Raw genomic sequence first — 22,928 nt, 5'->3', positions numbered from 1 at the left:
TACACAGTATCAATAGTTTATATATGTCAATTCCAATCTCCCAATTCATCCCATCCCCTCCTTTTCCCCTTGGCATCTATGTTCTCTACCTTGAAGATTATTAACTTTTAAGGGTCCAGGATTCAAAGAAGCAGACAGATTGACTGTTTGACCTTCAAAATCCTGGTGGTCTGAGGTCTTCCATTTCCCCATCACCACTACTTGTTGCCCGTGTACCATCAGGACATGCTGGGAACCACCCCGTGTGGACTGAAGAATCTGAGAGTTGGAACCCAAAGATCTGGCTTTGCAACCTGACTGTCATTTACTGTGTGGCCATGAATGAGTCACATGGCCTCTCTGAGCTCTCTTTTGGTTTCATCTGTATAATGAAGAGATGGAATCTGCCTGGGCAACCTCAGAGGACTGTTTACAGGGATTCAGTTCAGTTCAGTTCAGTCGCTCAGTCGTGTCTGACTCTTTGCGACCCCTTGAATCGCAGCACGCCAGGCCTCCCTGTCCATCACCAACTCCTAGTGTTCACTCAGACTCACGTCTATCGAGTCAGTGATGCCATCCAGCCATCTCATCCTCTGTCGTCCCCTTCCCCTCCTGCCCCCAATCCCTCCCAGCATCAGAGTCTTTTCCAATGAGTCAACTCTTCGCATGAGGTGGCCAAAGTACTGGAGTTTCAGCTTTAGCATCATTCCTTCCAAAGAAATCCCAGGGCTGATCTCCTTCAGAATGGACTGGTTGGATCTCCTTGCAGTCCAAGGGACTCTCAAGAGTCTTCTCCAACACCACAGTTCAAAAGCATCAATTCTTCGGCGCTCAGCCTTCTTCACAGTCCAACTCTCACATCCATACATGACCACAGGAAAAACCATAGCCTTGACTAGACGGACATTTGTTGGCAAAGTAATGTGTCTGTTTTGAATATGCTATCTAGGTTGGACATAACTTTCCTTCCAAGGAGTAAGCGTCTTTTAATTTCATGGCTGCAATCACCATCTGCAGTGATTTTGGAGCCCCAAAAAATAAAGTCTGACACTGTTTCCACTGTTTCCCCATCTATTTGCCATGAAGTGATGGGACCAGATGCCATGATCTTTGTTTTCTGAATCTTCAGCTTTAAGCCAACTTTTTCACTCTCCACTTTCACTTTCATCAAGAGGTTTTTTAGTTCCTCTTCGCTTTCTGCCATAAGGGTAGTGTCATCTGCATATCTAAGGTTATTGATATTTCTCCCGGCAGTCTTGATTCCAGCTTGTGTTTCTTCCAATACAGCATTTCTCATGATGTACTCTGCATATAAGTTAAATAAGCAGGGTGACCATATACAGCCTTGACGAACTCCTTTTCCTATTTGGAACCAGTCTGTTGTTCTATGTCCAGTTCTAACTGTTGCTTCCTGACCTGCATACAGATTTCTCAAGAGGCAGGTCAGGTGGTCTGGTATTCCCATCTCTTTCAGAATTTCCCACAGTTTATTGTGATCCACACAGTCAAAGGCTTTGGCATAGTCAATAAAGCAGAAATAGATGTTTTTCTGGAACTCTCTTGCTTTTTCCACGATCCAGAGGTGTGAATAGACAAGAAAACATTTTGCAAGCAGTGAAATCCTGCACATTTTAGGGAATTACCATTATTGTTAATCAGTGAGCAGAGAGGATGTCTAGGTCTTCATTCTTTTTTGGGGGGTGTGGCTGTGCCGGGTCTTTGTTGCTGTGCAGGCTTTATCTAGTTGCGAGGAGTAAGGGCTACTCTCTAGCTGTGGTGCATGGGCTTCTCATTGCGGTGGCTTCTCTTGTTGCAGAGCATAGGCTCTAAGGCACAGGCTCAGTGGTTATGGCGCATGGCCCTAGTTACTCTGGGGCGTATGGGATTCTCCTGGACCAGGAATCGAACCCGTGTCTTCTGCACTAGCAGGTAGATTTTTTACCACTGAGCCATCAGGGAAGTCCTGAAGTCTTCATTCTTGACAGAGCTGGGAGAAGACAGGAGGGTGGATCCCCTTAGCTTTAAGATGTTAATAAATCAGGAGCTGCTCCAGGGAGGACAGGAAGGTGTGGATCACATTCCATACTGTGTGGACTCCATGAAGCAAGCCCTCCCCACCTCCCTGGAGGTTCTGCATGTGAGAGTTTGTGCGTGCACGCTATCACTTCAGTCATGTCTGATTCTTTGCGACCCTATGGACTGTAGCCTGCCAGGCTCCTCTGTGCATGGGATTCTCCAGGCAAGAATCCTGGAGTGGGTTGCCATGTCCTTCTCCAGGGGATCGTCCCTATCCAGGGAACGAACCCGAGTCTTTTATGTCTCCTGCATTGGCCAACGGGTTCTTTACCACTAGCGCCACCTCGGAAGTTGGAAGGACAGCCAGTTTTAGATGTCAGCCCAGGAGGGGCCAGAGGAAGCATCTAATTCACCTCCAGTTCCCACTGGGTACAGTTGGGTAAATGGAGGCTCCAGCTCACACAGCCAGAATTCCAAACCTGGTTGGTCCAACCGTGGGTCCTGTTCTTTTCACAGTCTGAGGAACGTGAGCTTGTGGTTGCCAACGACGGGTCTAGTGTGGACAGAGGTTGGTGAGAGGAATTCTATTGTGTGCAGTGCCCTAGGCTAAGACTTGCTGGGAGCGAGTAGAGAACAACCTATGCTGGAGCTGAGGGCCTGGAGCCTGCAGGCAGTGTGTGTTGGGGGGGTTGGGCGGGGTGGCACGTGCCTGCCTCCGTGTACATGGATATGTACCCTGCATCCATGCAGAGTGAGGTTGGGACCAGGGGTCTGAGACTGGAGGAAGTGATGGGGGGTTGGATCCAGCTTTAAGGGTTAGATAATGGTTAGGCTGGAATCCAGAGTGCTGGAATGTTAGAGCCCGCCTGGGGACCCCCAAACCACTGATTACTGGCCTTCTCTGGCTCTTGTGCACAACAGCTATCAGCTATGAGATCATTTCCAGAGTGCCAGGCCCTGAGTTAAGTAAGTCCTTTACTCCTCCCAGCAGTCCTGTGTGGAGAGTTCTGACATCAGACCCGTTTGACAGAGGAGGAAGTGGAGAGGTTATGTCACGTGCACAGCTGGTACACTTGGGACCTCATCAGACAGCCCCGGGGAGCTCCCTTGCCCAGTCGTTCTTCCACCCTCTCCCATGCAGGAGGCAGCCCGTGCCTCCAAGTTTCACAGAACAGGATTCTCGCCTGATTCTGCCAGTTACAAGCTGTGTGAGATGCTCAATCTTTCTGAGTCTCTGTTTTCCCTTCTGAAGAAGGGGAGATAAGCATATCTGCCCCTTTTCCAAGTGGGGACCCTTTTCCAAGTGACAATGTAGATCTGCGTGTGTGCCAAGTCACTTCAGTCGTGTCCAACTCTTTGCGAACCTGTGGACTGTAGCCCGCCAGACTCCTCTGTCCATGAGATTCTCCAGGTAAGAATACTGGAGTGGTTTGCCATGCCCTCCTCCAGGGGAGCTTCCTGACCCAGGAATCAAACCCACGTCTCCCGCGGCTCCTGCATTGCTGGCGGATTCTTTACCGCTGAGCCTCCGAGGAAACCTGATATACATCTAGCACGCAGTAAATGCCAGTGCCTGTCCTGGTTGTCACCTTTCCCTTACTTGCTGCTTCAGGCATTCATTCATTCATTCATTCAACATATATTTTCCGAGTGCCTCCTGGATTCCAGGCCCTGTGCCAGGTGTCTGGGGCAGTAGCCAGCAAGCTGTGAAGCATTTCTCAGCTCCCGGGAGTTGTAGGGGGAAGGGTTCAATCTGCCTGTCACTGGATGGGGGGAGAGGAGTGGTCATCGGTCAGCAAAGCTCCTGGCCAGTCCCTGTCTTGAGTCGCAGCTGTCTCTGAGGCGGCTGAGAGGTGGCCTGGAAGAAGCAACTCTGAGAACTGGGTCTTTAAGGATTTTCAGCCTGTCATGGGGGCAGGGAGCAGCTCCAGCGAGATGGAGAATGAGATGGAAAATGTGAGATGGCTGCTGCTGAGGCCTTAGGAGGACCACGAAGCTCCCAGGGCTCCCAGTATTCCTGGCAGAGGGGCTTGGCCTGTGTCCCTGGGCACACTTTCTCCTGCACACACAAACTCACGTACCCATATTCACAGCGCATGCGCAGAGATCCACGCCCACTGACACACCGTCTCATGTACCCATTCAGGCACAGGCTTGTGCTCTCTGCTTTCCAGAAGCACACTTGCAGGCGTATTAGAGAGGAGACCCACTCAGAGAAGTACACAGACCCACGCAAGATACACCATACGTGTCTCCTCACACCCCCCGTTACCGGACAGACACAACACAGACTCACACCGTCTAGGAGACGGCAGGCTCCGAAACACACCCTCACACACCGCCAGACACGTTTGGCCGCGTCCCAGAGATGGACAGACCCTGGAGACAGTCTCAGACGTATCGGAAGTACACGTGCGTATGCGGGCGCAGACTTGGTACACAAACCCACTCAGACTCATTACACACAGGTGTTGGCACCCGCAGAAATCCACAGACCCACTCCTGCCAGGCAGGCACAGACACCGCCCATCACCCAGACACCCCCACTGTGTCTGCCACAAAGACAGCAAACAGCAGACCCAGGCTCACTGACCCGGGCTTGCACACACGGGCTCACAGACACACACAGCCAGGAGACACATGTGAACAGGACATGGAGCCATGACATAGAAGCAGGCCATGAGCACAGAGCGTTCAGATGTCAGGTCTGTAGCATTGGCTAGCAGGAGCCAGAGACCCACAAAGGAGGATGCCCAGACATGCTCTCACACACCACACACACACACACACACACACACACACGCTGGCTGTGACATTTCAGCCACACAGAAACACAGGATATCCTGGCCCGTGTCTCCCTGGAGCTTATGTGTACAAACTACTGTTTTCAGCGCCTCCATGAGGCTTCCTTCCACTAGGCTGCTGAGAACAGTGAGGAGTGTGACAGGGGCTTGATTTTCCAACCTCTGGGATCTGGGTGCCCTGGAGCCTGACTGAGGCTGAATGGTTTGTAGGCAGATAAAGGGCTGGGAGGTCACCGAGGTGGAGAAACTGCATCAAAGGCCCTCAGGCCCCGGACACACGACACTTGGGTTGGGGCCCAGTTAGCCAAACGGAGCAATTGTCAGGCCTGCCTGTGGGAGAAATAGTGCCCAGGGGCACCTCCCTCCTAATCTCCTCGGAATTTCCTGCTTGCCCTCATCTCCTGCCTCCTCCCCTTGCCCCTTTGCTGGGGCTGTGGAGGACTGTACCATTCCTGTCCCTAATGAGTGCCTGATTGTGCCTGGGAAAAGGAGACTGGGATAGGGAAGTATGTGGGCACTCAGAGGATGGGCCTGGAAGACTTCCTGGAGGAGGAGGCATTAGAGTTGAGGAGTTAGCCTTGAATGACTGCCTCTGTGTCCAGTGGCCGGGACCGTGCCTGGCACATCCTAGTGATTCAATAAATATTTGTTGCACGATTGAATGAAAGGCAGTGATCTGGGTCTGCAGGTGGGCTGCAAGCAGACTATGGGCTTAAAATAGAAGAGCTTGGGGGAGTGGTGGGCGGGGGCAGTGGTGAGGGGGAGACTGGGAAGGGGAGGTGGGCCCGCTCGGAAAGGGCACTGGGCGCTGGGCTGACTGAGGCATTGTGAATGCCTTGCTGGTAGGGGCTGTGTTGGCCTAGAGCAGGGCTAGGCACTGCCTCCTTTCCATGTGTCTTCAGCACGGGGCAGAAGACCCAGGGGCCTCTGCAGGGACGTGGAGAAATTCCACTTTGGGGATCCGGTCTGGGCCAAACCTTGCTTTGTTGCCTCTTCCCTGTACATGAACCCTGTGTTCAAGGCCCCTCTTCAAGCCTCAGTCTTCCTGTCTGTAAGATGGGAACTTAGGGGGTCCAGTGATTAATAATCTGCCTTCCAATGCAAGGGATGCAGGTTTGATCCCTGTTTGGGGAACTAAGATCCCACATGGTGCGGGGCAACTGAGCCCATGCACTCTAGAGTCTATGCTCTCTATTAAGAGAAGCTCCTGGATCACAGTGAAGACCCACTATAGCAAAGAAAAAACAAAGGGAACTTAATTCCTTTCTTTCTTTCAGAGCACTTGGGAGGATTAATGGTCAGGTATACAGCACATTCAGCACCATCCTGGGCATAGCAGAAGGGAGGGAGCCCCACATGTGTAGTCTCTGGGGCAGAAAGAGTTCCTCAGGGGAGGAGCTTGGCTAAGTTCTAAGCAGAGGCCTGACCAGCAGCCAAGGTTATAACTAAGATCATTCCCCTGGGTGCCCCACAGGCGTGACCTCATATGCAGTCACATTCTCTTCCTTCTGGTGCCAGAAGGAACTGGGAACTGGGGTGGGGAAAGAGCCTGGAGACTTGGGTGTTCTGGGCCGGGCTGGCCCTGGCAGTCACTGGAGGAGCCCCACAGGTCAGCGGATGGTGCTGGCCTCTCTGAGGAATGGTGGGGAGCTGGAGAAGGTGGGAGCAATAAGCCAGCCTTTCCCTTTTTTGGGGTCCAAGGCGGTAGAGAGCACTGTGGTCTGGAGCCAAGCCCACTTGGGCTTGAAACTTTGTTCTGCCTTTTCTTCTATGAGCTTTGCCTTTACAAGCCTCAGTCTCCTCATCTGTACAATGGATGGGCATGCTGATGGTGCTCGCCCTACAGTGTTGCTGTGAGCATTAAATACGAGAAAGCATGTATGTGAGGATTACCCGGGGCCTATAAGGTCTCAACAGCTCTGCACCCTCATCACTCGTTATCACCAGGCTTGGATCTGACTGCCCGTGAGCCCTGGGTTTTTGTTTTTAATGTTTATTTATTTATTTCATTATGTTGGGTCTTAGTTGCTGCACACGGGATCTGTGTTGCAGCATGTGGAATCTTTAGTTGCAGCCTATGGGATCTAGTTCCCTGACCAGGGATCGAGCCCAGACCTCCTGCATTGGCAGTGCGGAGTCTTCTGCCCTGGACCATGGGGAAATCCCACACCCTGGGTCCTTGACGACAGGGGTTGTGCCTGGCTCTGGGTGTGGGTCTTGGCATGGAGCAGGGGCCTGGGAGGTGTGTGTGCAGCTGAAGTGCATTGTGGGTATCCCCAAACACATCTCTCCCTGCAATGCCCACCCTTTTCCCTCCTGCCCCAAGTCAGGCCAGTGCTGCAGGCTCTCATCCAGAGATTCCTTTTTGCTGATGAGGGCTACTTTTGGGGATCCCACATTCTAGAAGTGGGGTGAAGAATCTCCCATTGCCTGTGCCTCAAAGAGAAGCTCAGACTCCAAAGAGTTTGGGGTTCTGTATCCAGGCTGGACCAGCTGTCTTTACCCTGATTTTGCCCCATATCCACATGAGTTCTTCAGGGTCAGGTGCCTTGACCTCTCCCCTCCACACCCCTCCTGAGCCCTGCCCAAGTGCCTGGGTGGCCTGTGTGGTCCTGCCTTTCTCAGCCTCACCTCACCCCAACTCCACCCAAGCTCTGAGCGCTCTGTGCACCCCAAGCCTGTCTCTGTCTTCTCTGCCGCTGGGCCTTTCTACTGCAGTTCCTCCCGCCTCCGTGGGTTTCCTCCTCCACCTTCCTGTGTTCAGCTCCAGGCCAGGCTCCTGACTTAGACACCTAGGCGCTTCCTGTGGGCTCCTTTGGGGCATTTACCTCTAAGTAATTACATTATTAACTAGATAATTACAGGTTTCATCCCCCTTCCCCACGCTCTGCATGAGGATACAGCTCTTACCCTGGTGGGACTTAACCCCTTCCTTTCACATTGGTGTCTGTAAACTGAAGCTCAGAGAGGTTAAGGGGCTTGCCAAAGGTCACACAGTCTGTAAGTGGCAAGAGGCAGAAGGACTAGGGTCGCTGGTGCTCTTTGCTGGATGCTAAGCAAGGGAATGGTGCCCGCAAAGGTTTGGAGGTGTGCGATGCTGGAGTGTGCTGGTGCCTCAGGCCACACCGCCTGGAGCCACTCCCTTGACTCTCCAACCTCGCCTTCCCTCCCTGTACACCTTTGAGGCTGTGCTGTCTCTGCTCAGATATTTGGCTGCAGCCCAGAGGCTGTTTGGGGGATGATTTTGAATTTTTTAAAAATTATATTTATTTGTATTTATTTTGGCTGTCCGGGTCTTCATTTCGGCACACAGGATCTTCAATCTTCGTTGCAGCCTGTGGGATCTAGTTCCTGGACCGAGGATCGAACCCAGGCCCCCTGCATTGGGAGTGCGGAGTCTTAGCTACTGGACCACCAGAGAAGCCTCTGGGGGACGTTTTAAATACATCCAGATCCAAATGCTACTTTCCTTCCTGTCAACAGAGAAAGGACAGGAGGGGCACTGCTGGGTGTCCCCGCTCTGAGCGCCCCCCAACCCAGAGGCATCAGGGGCTGCAGAGGTCTCGATGCTTTGGCTAGTGAGGCCTGGAATGGGACAGCGACAAGTCAGGCCTGGCCTTGGAGGTCAGCGGTGTCCAGGTGTCTCCTCCCTCCTCATCCCCTGCTGCCCATGCACACCTATGCCGACACACACACAGCTCCCCACCAGAGAGTGTCTGTGGTCTCATGCATAGAGCTGTGCCACATCTGAGGGGCTCACTCCTGATTGACTTTGGAGCCTTCTTCCTGACTCTCTGCTTATCTGTAAAATGGGCATCTATAGAATAGCACTTGCCTCAAAGGAATTGTTACTGAGGTAATGGACATTCAGAGCTCAGCCCGGTGCTGGCACAGGGTAAACCCTTGTATATATCAGCTATTATTACTGTCACTACTGTCCCATCAGAGACGCCGTCTAGTCTAGTTTACAAGAGCTCAAACTGGACTCGAAACCTGGCCATGCCGTTTAACGTGTGACCTCAGTCCCTCACCAGTCAGTGCGGATGGCTGGAGATACAGCGAGATACGTGTGCCGCCTGGCACAGTTGGTGCGCTCGGGCAGCCCTGTGCCTGTGGGCGTTTATTGCTCTTGGAAAGGCAAGTCCAGGACTCTGTCTTCTGCCACTGAGACCAGGCAGCCTCCATGCCAGTGGGAGGGGGCATTGTGTGGCATGGCCATGCCTGGCTGGGGTCCAGGCCCTCCTTCTCCAGGACCTTTGACCCTGACCCCACTAAAGCTAGAACCCAGCCCCCACACAAGGAGGCTAAGCGGGAAGCAGGAGTGCAGAGTCCCTCCCGGCTTGACTCCGGACAGTCTGGGGGACAGCGGGGTGTCCCAAGCCCCTCTAGACCACAGAGCCCCTGCCTGTGAAGGGATGAAGTCTCTGGGCCCCCCCGCCCCTGCTACTGCTCCTGCAGTTCCTGGCTTTCGAGCTGGAAAGGAAGTGGAGCCGCACAGCCTCTGCCCTCCTTGGGGTCCAAGTGCGATGATCTCATCTGGAGCCTTGTCAGACCCTGGAGGACGGGCAGAAGGGACAGCAGATGGCTGCCCTGGCCTCTCGGGGAGGCTGGCATGCTGCCCTCGTGGCCACTGCTGGCCCACCCTGCAGGTCAGCCCTTCCAGGCGGGGGCGAGTGGCCCGGCCAGAGCCAGGGTGGCAGATGGGCAAGCAGCCTGGGCTTTGGCCTGAGGGAGGGACCGTGGTGGCCAGGGTGGTGTGGAGAAGGCCGGCCAGGCGGAGGCTCCCAGGCCTCTGTGGAGTGGTTGCCATCCTGCAGATTGAAGCTTCTGGATCCTTCAGCTCAGCTGTCATTCTTGCTGGGTCTGTTGCCCATTGGTGGGTCAGGTTCCTAGAACCTGGGAAGGAAGTGATAAATTTGGGGAAGGTTTGAAATTGAGCGACGCTTCCCTGTGACTCAGATGGTATAGAATCCACCTGTAATGAAGGAGGCCCGGGTTCGAATCCTGAATTGGGAAGATCCCCTGGAGAAAAGAAGGGCAACCCACTCCAGTATTCTAGCCTGGAGAATTCCATGGACAAAGGAGCCTGGTGGGCTACAGTCCATAGGGTCACAAAGAGTCAGACACGACTGAGCAACTCACACTTTCACTTTTCTTTGAAACTGAGCAGGGGTGTAGTCGGGCTGCAACATGTGTTACGCTCCATGGAAGAAAAACAGGGTTGAGATGGACACGATGGGCCTAGAGGGATCTGGAGGGCTTCTCTGAGGAGGTGGCCTTTAAGTGGACTCTTCAAGCAGGACGGGAAGCCGGTAGTGGGAGATGCAGGGGAGGGGAATCCAGGCAGAGGCTTAGAGGTGAGATAGGTGAGGTATCTTCTGGCCTCTGGGAAAAGACCTGAGTGGCCGATAAGAAGAGGAGTTGGGGTTGGCAGGATCAGGCTTCTCTTTTGCTCTCAGGCCCGGTGATTTACATACAGTAAAATGAACTTTGGCAAGTGTATGGAGCTCTGTAACCACCACCATAATCATTCCATTCCCCAGTGGGTCAGATGGTTAAGAATCCACTTGGGCAGGAGACGCGGGTTCAGTCCCTGATTCAGAAGAGCCCCTGGAGAAGGAAATGGCAACCCACTCTAGTATTCTTGCCTGGGGGAAATCCCATGGATGAGGAGCCTGACGGGCCACAGTTCACAAAGAGTCAGACACTACTAAAGCGGCTGAGCTGCACCAGCTCTTGCCCCCGCCCAACATTCCCCCATACCACTTGGTGGCCAGCGCCTCCCTCCTCCAGCCCCTGGCAACCACTGATCTGTTTCCTGTCCCTATAATCTTGCCTATTCCAGAATATCATGGAAATGGCTTCATACAGTCTATAGCCAACTGAGTCTGACTTCCTCCACTTAGCATAATGCCTTTGGGCTTCACCCGTGTGGTTGTGGGTATCAGCAGTTCCTTCCCCTTTATTGCTGAGTAGTTATTATATGGATGTACCACCGTTTAGCTCTTCACCAGTTGAGGGACCTTTGGGCTGTTTCCAGAGTTTGATGATTGTTGAAGGATTTCACATAGGAGAATTAACGGTTAAAAAAAATCACTCCATGTACTAAGTGGAGAACAGATTAGTGGGGAGTAGACCAGCCATCCTGGGGACCAAATCCAGTGATTTGGTGATGAAGCTGGCTCACTGCGTGTGTGCTCAGTCGTGTCCGACTCTTTACGACCCCACCTGACTCCTCTGTCCTTGGAATTTTGCAGGCAAGAATACTGGAATGGGTTGCCATTTACTACTCCAGGGGAGCTTCCCAACCCAAGGATCAGACCTCCATCTCCTGCATCCCCTGTATTGACAGGTGGATTCTTTACCCACCTAGGAAGCCCGTAGGTACTCGATAATTCTTCATATAAAATGGCTGTGCCCTGCGGTAGCCAGGGAGGCTTCTTGGTGGAGGTGGCATTTGAGGTGGAGGGGTGAGAAGGTGGGAGACAGATGCAAAGAGGAAGGAGGCCCAGGCAGTGCAGAGTCCCCATGGGAGCTGGGTGGGCTGGGACCCCAGCTTCCTGCTCCTGCCCCAGCCTTGGTATCCCAGGGTTTCTAGAATGTGGTCTGCAGGGCCCAGATCAGGATTCCCTGGGGATGCTGGGTGAGCAGGCACCCGCCAGGGCCCACCCCAGCCCCATGTGGGCTGATGCTCTGGGGTAGGAGTTAGCCAGGGGACCTCAGCTCTGGAACAATCTCTTCCTTCTTGGCTGATAAGAGGCTACCCCCTCATGCGTTCAGGAACCTCCTGTCCCCCTAGCTCCTCCTGTCCCCTCTGGGCCAGCTGGGAGCTGTTGCTGGGGGCTCTCCCACCTTTTGCTACTTGCTGTGTTTCTTTAAGGGGCTTTGTGTTCGTCCCTTGCACCTCCAACCCCATGGGCTGGGAGACCTCACCAGCTGCTTTCCCAGTCCAGTTCCATCAGACGCATGTATCTGGAGCCCCTCCGAATGTTCCAGTAGCCCCAAATATAACCCCTCCCTTCTGTCCTCATTGTGCAGAGATTAATCATCTTACATTCCAGTAGGTTTCCTGCTGAAAGTATTTTTCCTGGAACATCTTGTATTTTTTTTGGCCATGCCACACAGTTTGCAGGATCCTAGTTCCCTGACCAGGTATCAAACCCCCACCCCCCACAGTGAGAGCCCCAAGTCCTAACCACTGGACTGCCAGGGAATCCCCTTTTCTGGAATATTTTAAATGTGGCTTGAAATCAGAGCTCTTCTCCAGCTTTATGCCCTGATGGTGGAGAGAGAGGGTCTGGGGTCGTTATCCAGACCCTACAGATGAGGCAGCTCCAGAGGAAACACAGATTCCGTTTTATTTTGTGCCGTGTCTCCCTTTAGTCTCTCTGCTGAGAGTAATTTTCAGAATAGTGTTTCTAAATGTTTAAAACAAAATGTAAAGGAAAGCAAGCATATGGAAATATAATTATCAAAGTATATATTTAAATGATGACATAGTAATAGGTGTGCTTATTAACTCATAAGATCTGGAAATAGGTCTACTAACACTGTAATTTCAAAGTACTGATGAGTGTAAAGGATATTTTGACATTTCTGCAACAACTGTTATATGCTATGAAAATCTATGTGGTTTCTTTTGGTGCCAAAGCCGTAAGTACTGCTGATACAACTGTGGTTTGTCCAGAATAGAAGGAAATGTTAATTTTTAGCTAGTGTTAGTGAAAAATAAAGGCGTGATTTTTTTTCCCCCTTACCACTGAAGTTCATGGGCTCCCTGCATTCTGGTGCAGATGAGAGAGCCTGAGTCCTGCTTGGAGGTGTCTCTGGGTGACCTTGGGCACAGCCCACATCGCTGTGCTCCTCTGTGGTTCTTTGCCCCTAGAACGAGATGGTAATTCCTGTGCTGCCTGGCCGTGGGGCTTCTGTGAGGACCCACGAGATGAGTCACGTGGAATGTCTCTGTAAACTGTGACGCCCCGTGCTGCCATGCAATGCCATGCTATTATTAGCGGTCGTGTGAGCTCATGTTTGGCCCTCCAGCCCAGCGTGGACCGAGAGACTCTTCCTGGCCAATTCCCCCAGGGTTCCTGGGAATCAGTCCGTTTGGGGGAACTGGCCTGCCCCTGAGAGGCTGCTTCCTGCAGGCTGACCTCATGGGTCATTAGGGAGTGTGGTGGGGATAGACTGAAATGTACTTGTGGGCACGGTGTGGGTGGGGGAGCAGACCCTGCCCATCCTCCTGGGTGGCATGGGGGTCTGAGGCCAGTGCTGGAGCAGCCTAGGCTCTCCCTCTTTTAAAAAAATTAGTTAATTAATATGGCTGCATCAGATCTTAGTTGGGGCACATGGGCTTCGTTGCTACACAGCATATGGATCTTAGTTCCACGACTAGGGATTGAACCCATGTCCCATGCATTGCAAGGAAGATTCTTAATCCTTCTGGGAAACTTCTGAGCCTCAGTTTCCTCATCTGCAAAGTGGGAACATTTTCCCCTACCTACCTCACAGGGCTGGTAAGGGGATCAGACTGTTGTGCATGTACTCCGCTTGGACTGGGCCTAGTAATCAGTGAGCTGTTTTTTATTTGAGGGCATGTCTAGACATGGGGGGCTAAGGATTCTAGGGCAGAGGGAGGGCTGTGAGCGCTGTGAGGAGGAGACCTGGGGAGAGGCGGGGCTGGATTCCAGGGTAAGAAGCATGAACCTAACACAGAAACCAGCAAGAATCAGGAAGGAAATAGAAAGCTACCTGCTTTTTCTTTTTTTCAAGTTTTTCCCAATAAACAGGTGTTACCTCTATGAAAGTGAAAGTGTTAGTCACTCAGTCATGTCCAACTCTTTGTGACCGCGCAAACTGTCTGTGGAATTCTCCAGGCAAGAATACTGGAGTGGGTTGGGTTGCTATTCCCTTCTCCAGGGGATCTTCCCAACCCAGGGATCAAACTCGGGTCTCCTGCATTGTAGGCAGATTCTTTAGGATCTGAACTACCAAGGAAGCCCATTACCTCTATAATCAGAGCAAAATAATTTTTTTTTTTTTGCTGCTCCGCACACTTTGCGGAATCTCAGTTCCCTGACCAGGGATTGAACCTGGGTCACAGCAGCGGAAGTGCTGAATCCTAACTACTGTACCACCAGGGAATTCCCAAACTAAATATTCTCTGTAAATGGAAAGTCTGACTACTGAGGCTGCAGCGTGGATGTCCGATCTAGTCTTCAGACCTCCCCCCTCTACTCCCCGTCCTCAGGTTAAACAATCAGGTTAAGCTTCAGGGGGAGGAGAGGTTACCTCGAAGGAGCGGCCAGAGCAGATGAGTTTGGAGGCCTAGCAGACTGGGCCCAATCTGGGCACCTTTCTTCAGCTTCTTTTTTTTTTTTTTTAATTCGTTTTTTAATTTTTTACTTGTTTCTTAGCCCTGCTGCATGGCATGTCGGATGTTAGTTCCCTGACCAGGGATCAAACCTGTGCCCCCTGCGGTGGAAGCAAGGAGTCTTAACCACTGGACTTCCAGGGAAGTCCTTCCTCAGCTTCTTTAGTCTGGCCTTTCTGACAGGGGTTGAGAATCAGGGGCCCCCAGGCTCCAAGGTGGGCACCTTTGGGCAGTGTGGCTGTTTTCTGTCTGCCGTGGGGGATGAGGTTTGGGTTTCCCCACCGATACGGGGTGGGGGGTGGTCTGTGACAACCTTACTGAGTAGGCACAGGGCTGGCAGAGTCCAGTGGAGTTTGGCCCCTCTCTCCCCACTTCCGTGCTTTTGGGGTGAGGGGCTCAACTGGGTCACTGAGAGGTCTTTGAAGGGAAGGCTGAGCCCCCCACTCCTCTGGCAATTCCTTACCAGCTCCCTCCATTGGATCAGACAGCCCCTGGATGCAGGAGTCCTGGGAGGTGGAGAGGCTCGGTGAGGTCTAAGAACCTCGGAGGAAAGCAGAGTTCTGCTCTTTGCCCGCTCCTCGTGTCCCAGAAGCCTCTTTCCCAGCCCCCACCTCAGACCCCGAAAGCTTAACCCGGCCTATGTCCCGCCTTCACCAGCTTCTGCTGCCCACATCCCAGCAGACCCAGCCATGCGGCCCACAAGCCAGCCTTTGTGGACTCAGCCTCTCCTGTGGACTGTGCCAGGAGGGGCTGACTGCATTCTGCCCAGCTGGGACAAACCCCCAAGGGCCCTGGGCCCCCCTTGGCTGCCACGGAGAGATGAAGCTGGCACGAATGCAACATCCTGCATTTTCAGAAATGGACTGTGGTGAAGGGTGGGCCCAGAGAGGCAGCTGCTCGTGTGAGAAAGATCATTCATTCATTCATTCATTCACTTCTTCAATAGATGCTTACTGAGACCCTGCTCTGTGCCAGGCCCTGGGCTGGGGGAGCTTGTGTGCTGAGACACAGGACTCTTGCCCATTTAGGGAAAAAGACTGTAAGGAAACACCCTGCCTTAGAGTCACTCGGGGCCCCCCATTTCCAGGGTTTCTGATTCAGTTGGTCTTGGTGAGGGTGTAAGAATTTCACAGTTCCCCGATGTAGCCCACACTGCTGGTCCAGGGACCACACTTTGAGAAGCACTTGATTCAGGACCAGGTGGAAGAATTTTGAGTGATTTGTATCCGCTATATTTTCTAAACTATTTCTATGGTCATCATTTACTTTCATCAGCAGAAAAATCAGTTATTTAAAAGGTTATTTTTTAAATGGTCCTGCAAAATTGACTTCAGTGCAGTGGGTGTGGTCCTGTGATGAGGGGTGTCACCTCTTATGATCTAAATGTCACACATCTTTTTTAAAAAATTTCATTTATCTTTAATATTTATTTATTTGCTGAATGGCCTTTTCATTGCAGCACGTGGGATCTTCGTCGAGTCATGTGGGATGTTTCGTTGTGGTGCATGGACTCTCTCGTTGTGGCACACGGGCTCCAGAGTGTGCAGGCTCAGTAGTTATGGCACATGGGCTTAGTTGCTCCTCAGGGATCCTAGTTCCCTGACCAGGGGTTGAACCCACATCCTCTGCATTGCAAGGAGGATTCTTAACCCACTGGACCACCAGGGAAATCCCTAAATGTCATACGTCTTTTAATGTAGCCGAGCATCATTAGTTGTGCATGCCCTGCACTTCCCTTTGGCTCCTCCTGAGCTTGGGATCCACTCAGACCCCCACATCCTCCTCATAAACATGTTCTATAAATGGTGTGGTGAGGATTTGAACACAGGCCCATCTGGAGGCTGGTTTAGCTTGGATTTAGCCAACTGGCCCACACTTCCTGAGTGCCGTTTCCGTTATGCTTCCTTAATCTTGCCAGCTGAAGTGCGTGTGGACCCCTCACTTCCTCATTTCTTTAACTGATGTGATCATTGACTGGCCCACTTCCTCCTCCACAGATTAGTTATCTATTTTATATATAGCAGTTCAGTTTCTCTTTTTAGTGAACAGTCTTATTTAATGCGTTCAGTCATACGAAAGGTAGATCCTTTTATTTGTGATTCAGCTTTCACATCTGCTATTAGACATAGTGATCATTGGTTTCTTCTCCCGGGTCTCCCCACTGCTACACTTTGTCTAGTGATTGCTGCAGGTTGGTGTGTCTCCTTATGGTTGTTTGCCTAACCAGACCTGCCACCATGCACTCAGGATGTTGGGCCCTATGCTGGGTGTGGGGGATTCAGCAGGGAGTGAGATAGACATGGAGAAGCTCCCTGCCCCTGCCCCTGGCACTCATAATGTCTCTGGGAGATAAACTATTAAATGAAGTATTACTGATGGGTTCATGTGGACAAAGGGGAAGTGAAGGACATCTGGGAACTGATGACAGAGGTGGTCAGGAGCTGCCTTGAGGAAGTGAGGTCACCCTCCTCACCCCAACCCCCTCCACTTAAAACCCAAGCTCAGATTCTTTTATTTTTTATTTTTTTGGTTCTGCTGGGTCTTCGTTGTTATGCACAGACTTTCCTCTCCAGTTGCAGTGCACGGGCTTCTCGTGGGCTTCTCCTGTTACAGCACAGGGTGTTCGGTAGTTGTGACCCATGGGCTTAGTTGCCCCACGACACGTGGAATCTTCCCAGACCAGGGATCAAACCTCTGTCCTTTGCATTGGCAAGCAGGTTCTTAACCACTGGACCGCCAGGGAAGTCCCAGACTCAGATTTTTTATTCAGCCCTTCAAAGCCCTGGATGGCTGACCGTTGTCAGTCTCCCCAGCCTCACCTTACCCCTGTAGCTTCCCTGGCCACTTTGCTGTATCCTGATACGCTGAGCTCTTTCCTGCCTCGGGGCCTTTGCACACACTCCCCCCACCCCTCTGTCTCATGGGTGTTCCTTCTGCCTCAGCTCAAATGTCCCTTTAGGGGTGGCCTCCCCAGCCATGTCCTCTAACATAGCACGTTCCCCCATCACTCTATCATCTTACCCACGTGTTTTGTTTTTGGCTTTTTATCTTCATAACTCTTAACAGTATCTGAGGGGTTTTTTAATCTGTCCATTTACAGTGTGTCTAGCCAGTGAGACTTGGGTCTCCACACAGACGATACAGAAAGGGCCACGTTCGTCTTGGTTGCCATGTTCCTTCCCCACTCCCCTGCTTGCACAGGGCCTGATATGCAGTTGGTGCCCATAAATGTTTGTTGAATGAGCCCTTTTCTGCTTCCCCACTGTATTAGTTTCCTCTTGCTGCTATAAGAAATTACCAGAACTTTAGTGGTTTGCAGCAATCTCGGATTATCATTTTACAATTCTGAAGATCAGAAGTCTAAAAACCAAGGTGTTGGCAGGACTCCATCCCTGTAAAGGCTCTGGCGAGAGTCCATTCCCTTTTCCTGCTTCTAGAGGCTGCCTGCCTCCGCTGGCCCTCGGCCCTTTCTCCACCTTCAGCGTACATCACCCCAGCCTCTGCCACATCACCTACTCCTGCTCTGATCGCTTTGCCTCCCTCTTTTTCTTTCTTTTACTTTTTATGTAGTTATTTGGCTGCTCCCGATCTTAGTTGAGGCACGTGGGTTCTTCAGTCGTCATTGCAGCATGCAGGATCTTTTTTTTTGGTTGTGGGACGCGAACTCTTAGTTGAGGCATGTGGGATCTAACTCCTTGACCAGGGATCAGACCTGGCCCCCCTGCATTGCGAGCGTGGAGTCTTAGCCACTGGACTACCAGGGAAGTCCCTTACCTCCCTCTTATATGGATGTTTATGATTACATTGGGTCCACCCAGAAAATCCACGATAATCTCCCAATCTCAAGATCCTTATTTTAATTATATCTGTACAGTCCCTTTGCCATGTAAGGTGACATATTCAGATTCTGGGAATTAGGATGTGGGCACTTGAGGGGTTGCATTGTGCAGCCTACCACTCTCAGACCCCCCTCCCCCGAGGGGTGCCTAGGACAGTGTTGGGTATGGCTTGTGCTCAAGCACTCTGGCCACTGCCACAGGGCCCAGCGACCTGACCTCTCCTCCCCTCTGCAGGATGAGATCGAGGAGCTGCGGGCAGAGATGCTGGAGATGCGGGACGTCTATATGGAAGAGGATGTGTATCAGCTGCAGGAGCTGCGGCAGCAGCTGGACCAGGCCAGCAAGACCTGTCGCATCCTGCAGTACCGGTTGCGCAAAGCCGAGCGCCGCAGCCTCCGCGCTGCCCAGACCGGCCAGGTGGATGGCGAGCTCATCCGTGGCCTGGAGCAGGACGTCAAGGTGAGCCTGGGCCCCCTCCCCAGTCCTCAGAGGCGCCCCTGCTGGGTGGGGTGGTGGGGAGGGTCCTGAGCCTGAGTGGGCCCTGGTCAGTTCACTCCTTGTGTGTCCCTTGGGCAAGTCCCATCATCTCTTTGCATGTCAGCATCCTCGTCTGTAAATGGGGATCCCTGATGAACTGATAGGCCATCAATATGAATCCTCCCAGCAACAGCTGCCGTGTGAGTCGCAGCCACACACCTGATGCTGGGCTCCGTGTTGTCTCTGCGCAGTTCCGTGGAAGTTTTCTTTCTTGTGCTGAAGGAGAGTAGTGAAGGTCTGGAGTTGGATAAGGCTGGTTTATATCTTGGCCCCAATATGCCCTAATTTTATGGTTTTGAGCAAGTCACCTGTGTTTCAGTTTCCTCATCTGTAAAATGGGTGTAACAGCAGCCCATGCCTCACAGGGCTTTATGAGATGAGATGAGATCAGGTAGGTAAGAGGTCACTGTAAACACTGAAAAATGTTAGCTACTATTATTATTCCCATTTTTCTGGGTGAGGAAAGTGAGGCTCAGGGAAAGGAAATACCTCTCCAAGGTCACGGGACCCGCTGTGTAGCTGGCAGAGCGCAGACTCATCAGCCTCCCATGCTGGCTGCCTGACCTCACTGTCCTCGGCTTCAGGGAGCCGAAGGATGGCCTGCAGTCTGGCGGGGGGAGGAGTCTGCCTTACCTGTCTGTGTGAGCCTAGGTCTGGGGACTGAGAAATCTGGGGGACCTAGCCCAACACCCAGCTCTCAGCACTCAGCCCAGCGTCATCCAGGGATGTAGGAGCTGGGGGTGAGGGCATCTCGCACAGCCTGGGGGCCTATGGGGTCTTCCTGCAGGGGGACCTCTGAGCCAAGGCTTGAGGCACAAGAAGGAGTGTTGGAGGAAGAGGGCACCTGTAAGCGGGTGAAGAGTGAACACCAACCCCACCCTGGACTTTGCGTCTCCCGTTGTCTTGCATGTGCCAGCTGCATCAGGTCTGCTGATGACGAAACAGAGCTCAGAAAGGTTATATCTCCAAGTCCAAAGTGCACAGGGACCTCCCTGATGGCCCAGTGGCTAAGACTCTGCACTCCCAAAGCTGGGGGCCTGGGTTCAATCCCACATGCCACAACTGAACATCTGGCAGACTGCAACAAAGATCGAAGATCCCACATGCCGCAACTGAGACCGAGAGCTGCCAAACAACTAAATACAAATACTTTTTAAAAAATCAAGAAACGAAGTGCTCCTCACTATGTGAGAAGACAGCATCTGGGATAAATGGTTACAGAAATATTCAAATTCCCAGCACCGGATTAAGAGGGTGGCGGGTGAAGGAGAGCCCTAGAGGCTTAGAGGAATCTGGGTTTGGGTCCAGGTAGTTGGGGCTTTCAGGCAGAGACCCAGAAAAGTCAGCCTTAGACGAGGAAGGCGTGGAGGAAGGCTGGAGCTGAGAGCAGACTGGCTGGGTGGCTGGTGCCTCCATGGGAGGAGCCGGGAGCAGCTGGTGTGTGTGCAGAGTGTGAGTGGGGAGGCCCCTGGAGTCTGGGCGGGGGGAGCAGGCCCCTTCTGTTGGGATTTGAACCAGCCAATCAGCAGTCGGCTTGCCCCTTCCCTCCCTCCTCTCCCTGAGCCTGCAGCTGGGGCGCTGAGCTCATCCATGCCGGCCTGGACTGGACAGCTCTGGCTGCCTCCCTCAGTCCCATGTGCTGGGGACGTTCTGGGGCGTTTCTCGGAGGTTCTCAGAATGCTGACTTCCCTGGTATCGCCTGGGAGGGCTTGATGGACCTAAGTGTGGAAAGGACTGCTTGCTGTCTGGAAGGGACCCTCTGATTTCTCAGCCAGCAAGAGCAGACTGGCATGGGGCCACTTCTTGGGGTCTCAGTTTCCTCTTCTCTTAAATGGTGGGGTTAGAGCAGCTGAATTTTCAGGGCTTTAGCAGCTCCAGTGGTTGTAGCAAGCAGGTGGATTATTGGTGTGGGTGCTGTGAAAGAAACCTCAGGCCTTGGTCCTCCCTCTCCCCCTGCTCCCCCAGGCTCTCTCACTCTTTGCTGGTTCTCACAGTTGGCAGGACCCACAGAATCTCAGCTGGAATGTTGTCCATCATGAGGAGGGCAGAGGTGGGGACAGAAACCTACTCTGCCACTCGCTTGCCCTGTGGCTTTGGGAGAGCTGCTTTGCAGCCTGAGCCTCAGTTTCCCCATGTGGAAAATGGGGGTGCAGCAAGTCTACCTGGAGAGACTTTTGTGAGGATAAGATGAAATAGTGTAAGTAAAGAGCATGCTGAGCACAGGGGCCCGCTCGGGATGCTCCCCCAGCAAATAAGTAAATGTTGGTTGGGGTGTTACTGTTATTGTTCAGGAGAAAAACTTAAAAGTAGGATGAGTGGCTGGGCCAGGGTGAGGAAGTGGGTGGAATCTCAGCCTCCCTAGATGGATAAGTATAGCCTGGAGGTTTGTTTACCATACAGATTCCCAGGCCCCAGCCTCAGGGGCTGGGATCCTGTGGGAGGGTATCAGGTTCCAGGAATCAGGGATGAAAATTCCCACCTGAAGAGACCCTTGTAGGGGGCCCCAGGACACACCAGTAAAACATTTCTTAGAAGCCGTTGCTGGAGAAAAAGTTTTGGCTTTGGGTTTACTTCCTGGGTGACTCGAGCAGGTTACTTTCTCTTTTTGTGTCTCAGTTTTCTCATCTGTACAATGGGGATGACATTCCCACCCTCCCTGGGTTCTTGGGAGCATGTAGCCACACTGAGTCCAGATGCTGCCTGGACATGGGGTGTTCCTCAGTGAGGGCTCTCAGCTCCTGCCCTGAGGATTCAGTGTGACAGAGATGCCTTAAAGCCTTAGGCTTAGGAGCCAAGGGACTGATGAGCGAGCTGGCTGTGGCCTGGAGGCTGCCAGTTGCATTTGGCAGGAGCCGGGCCCCAGCGCTGTAAACAGTGACCTCATGGCTGAGAGCATTTGTTTGTGCTTTGGGGATTTGCCCTGGTTTCCGGAAGCTGCAGCTGCTTTGCCTCCTGTAGTATCTCAGTCGCCCCAACTTGGGGATAGTTGGGAGGGTCGTGAGGGGATCACATGAGACAGGCAGGTGGGGCCCTTTGAGCCCCTGATGCTGTGAGCACACGTTGTGCTTTTTTAAAAAAATATATATATATATTTAGTTTTTGGCTATGCTGGGTCTTAGTTACAGCACATGGGATCTTCCTTGCCGTGCATAGGCTCTATGAAAGTGAAAGTGAAAGTGAAGTCGCTCAGTCGGGTCCGACTCTTTGTGACCCCATGGGCTGTAGCCTATCAGGCTCCTCCGTCCATGGGATTTTCCAGGCAAGAGTGCTGGAGTGGATTGCCATTTCCTTCTCCAGGGGATCTTCCCGACCCAGGAATTGAACCGGGTTCTCCCACATTGCAGGCAGACGCTTTATCATCTGAGCCATAGTTGTACCTTAATGGGTGGGGTCTTAATTCCCTGACCAGGGAGAGAACCTGCATCCCTTGCATTGGAAGGCAGATTTTCAACCACTGGACCACCAGGAAAGTCCCTGTGCTTATTATTAATACTTTTATTACCAATATTAACACAATGTGTTTTCAAGTTTCAGGCCAACAGCAGGCTCAGACTGAGAGCAAGACTCCAGAGCTGACCCACCTGATTTCAAATCTGGTTCTGTAGCTTCCTAGTGTGTGACCTTGGACAAGTGACCTTTTCTTTCTGAGCCCCAGAATGGGGATGATAAAGTACTTCCTGAGGGTTGAAAGGCACGTGGTGCGTGCTCAGGGAGTGACCTGATTCTGCCTGCTTACCTGTGGGAGCCAGGGGGCCAAGGACCACTGAGACTCAGAGAGGGGAAGGGACAGGCCCAGACAGCAAGGCTCCTGCCCTCTAGACGTGTGCTGTTTGTTGCTGAGGGCCTTCATCAGGGGCACCGGGCTCTGTGGGGATCTGAGATTTGTCCACACTGGAATTCTGTAAGCTACCTGACACTCGGCCTTCTTTACAAGGTACCCCTGGGGATAGAGAGCAGATGGAGATAGGGGTTCCTGGGGAAGGGGACAGAAGGCAGCTGGGGACTCATGGAAGGGATGAAATCCACAGAGTCACTCATGGACCCCAGAAGATCCAGGAATCCACACTGATCATGCCTTCTTGGTGGGGAGTGGGTCACCTGGTCACCAGGTTGAGGCCTAGGTGGGAATGGAGTGAACCCCAGGTGGAGACGAGCTTGCCCAGGTGGGAGTGTAGTTGGGAGAGGAGCCCCAGGTCCCCCCCAGCAGCTGGTCCCTCAACCCCAGTCAGGGACACAGCCCCCTCTGGACATTTGGGGGTGTGGGTGGTTGGGGGGGCGCATCCCCAGCCAAGTTTGGCCAGGTGCAGCTCCATGTGTCAGTCATTCACTCCTTCATTTCCTACCACCCATTTTGCTTGTTGGAGTCTCGGATCTGTTTGT

The 22,928-nt window shown here is 52.5% G+C and overlaps 1 protein-coding gene and 1 non-coding gene across 3 annotated transcripts in view; one reads left to right on the top strand and one right to left on the bottom strand.

The window, feature by feature from the left end:
* MTCL2 (microtubule crosslinking factor 2) overlaps positions 1–22,928 on the top strand; it is a 75,689-nt gene that overhangs the window by 4,635 nt on the left and 48,126 nt on the right. For both annotated transcript variants that reach the window (XM_070381696.1, XM_070381695.1), the window contains exon 2: positions 18,246–18,470. In XM_070381696.1, the coding sequence (XP_070237797.1) occupies positions 18,246–18,470 (225 nt within the window). The remainder of the gene's footprint in view (positions 1–18,245; positions 18,471–22,928) is intronic.
* Positions 13,871–13,942, bottom strand: TRNAG-UCC (transfer RNA glycine (anticodon UCC)). The gene has a single exon. It is a non-coding gene; the product is annotated as a tRNA-Gly (tRNA).

The sequence above is a fragment of the Bos mutus genome, chromosome 13, assembly GCF_027580195.1.
Source record: "Bos mutus isolate GX-2022 chromosome 13, NWIPB_WYAK_1.1, whole genome shotgun sequence".
Lineage (NCBI taxonomy): Eukaryota > Metazoa > Chordata > Mammalia > Artiodactyla > Bovidae > Bos > Bos mutus.
This window is presented reverse-complemented; position numbering and strand designations above follow the sequence as displayed.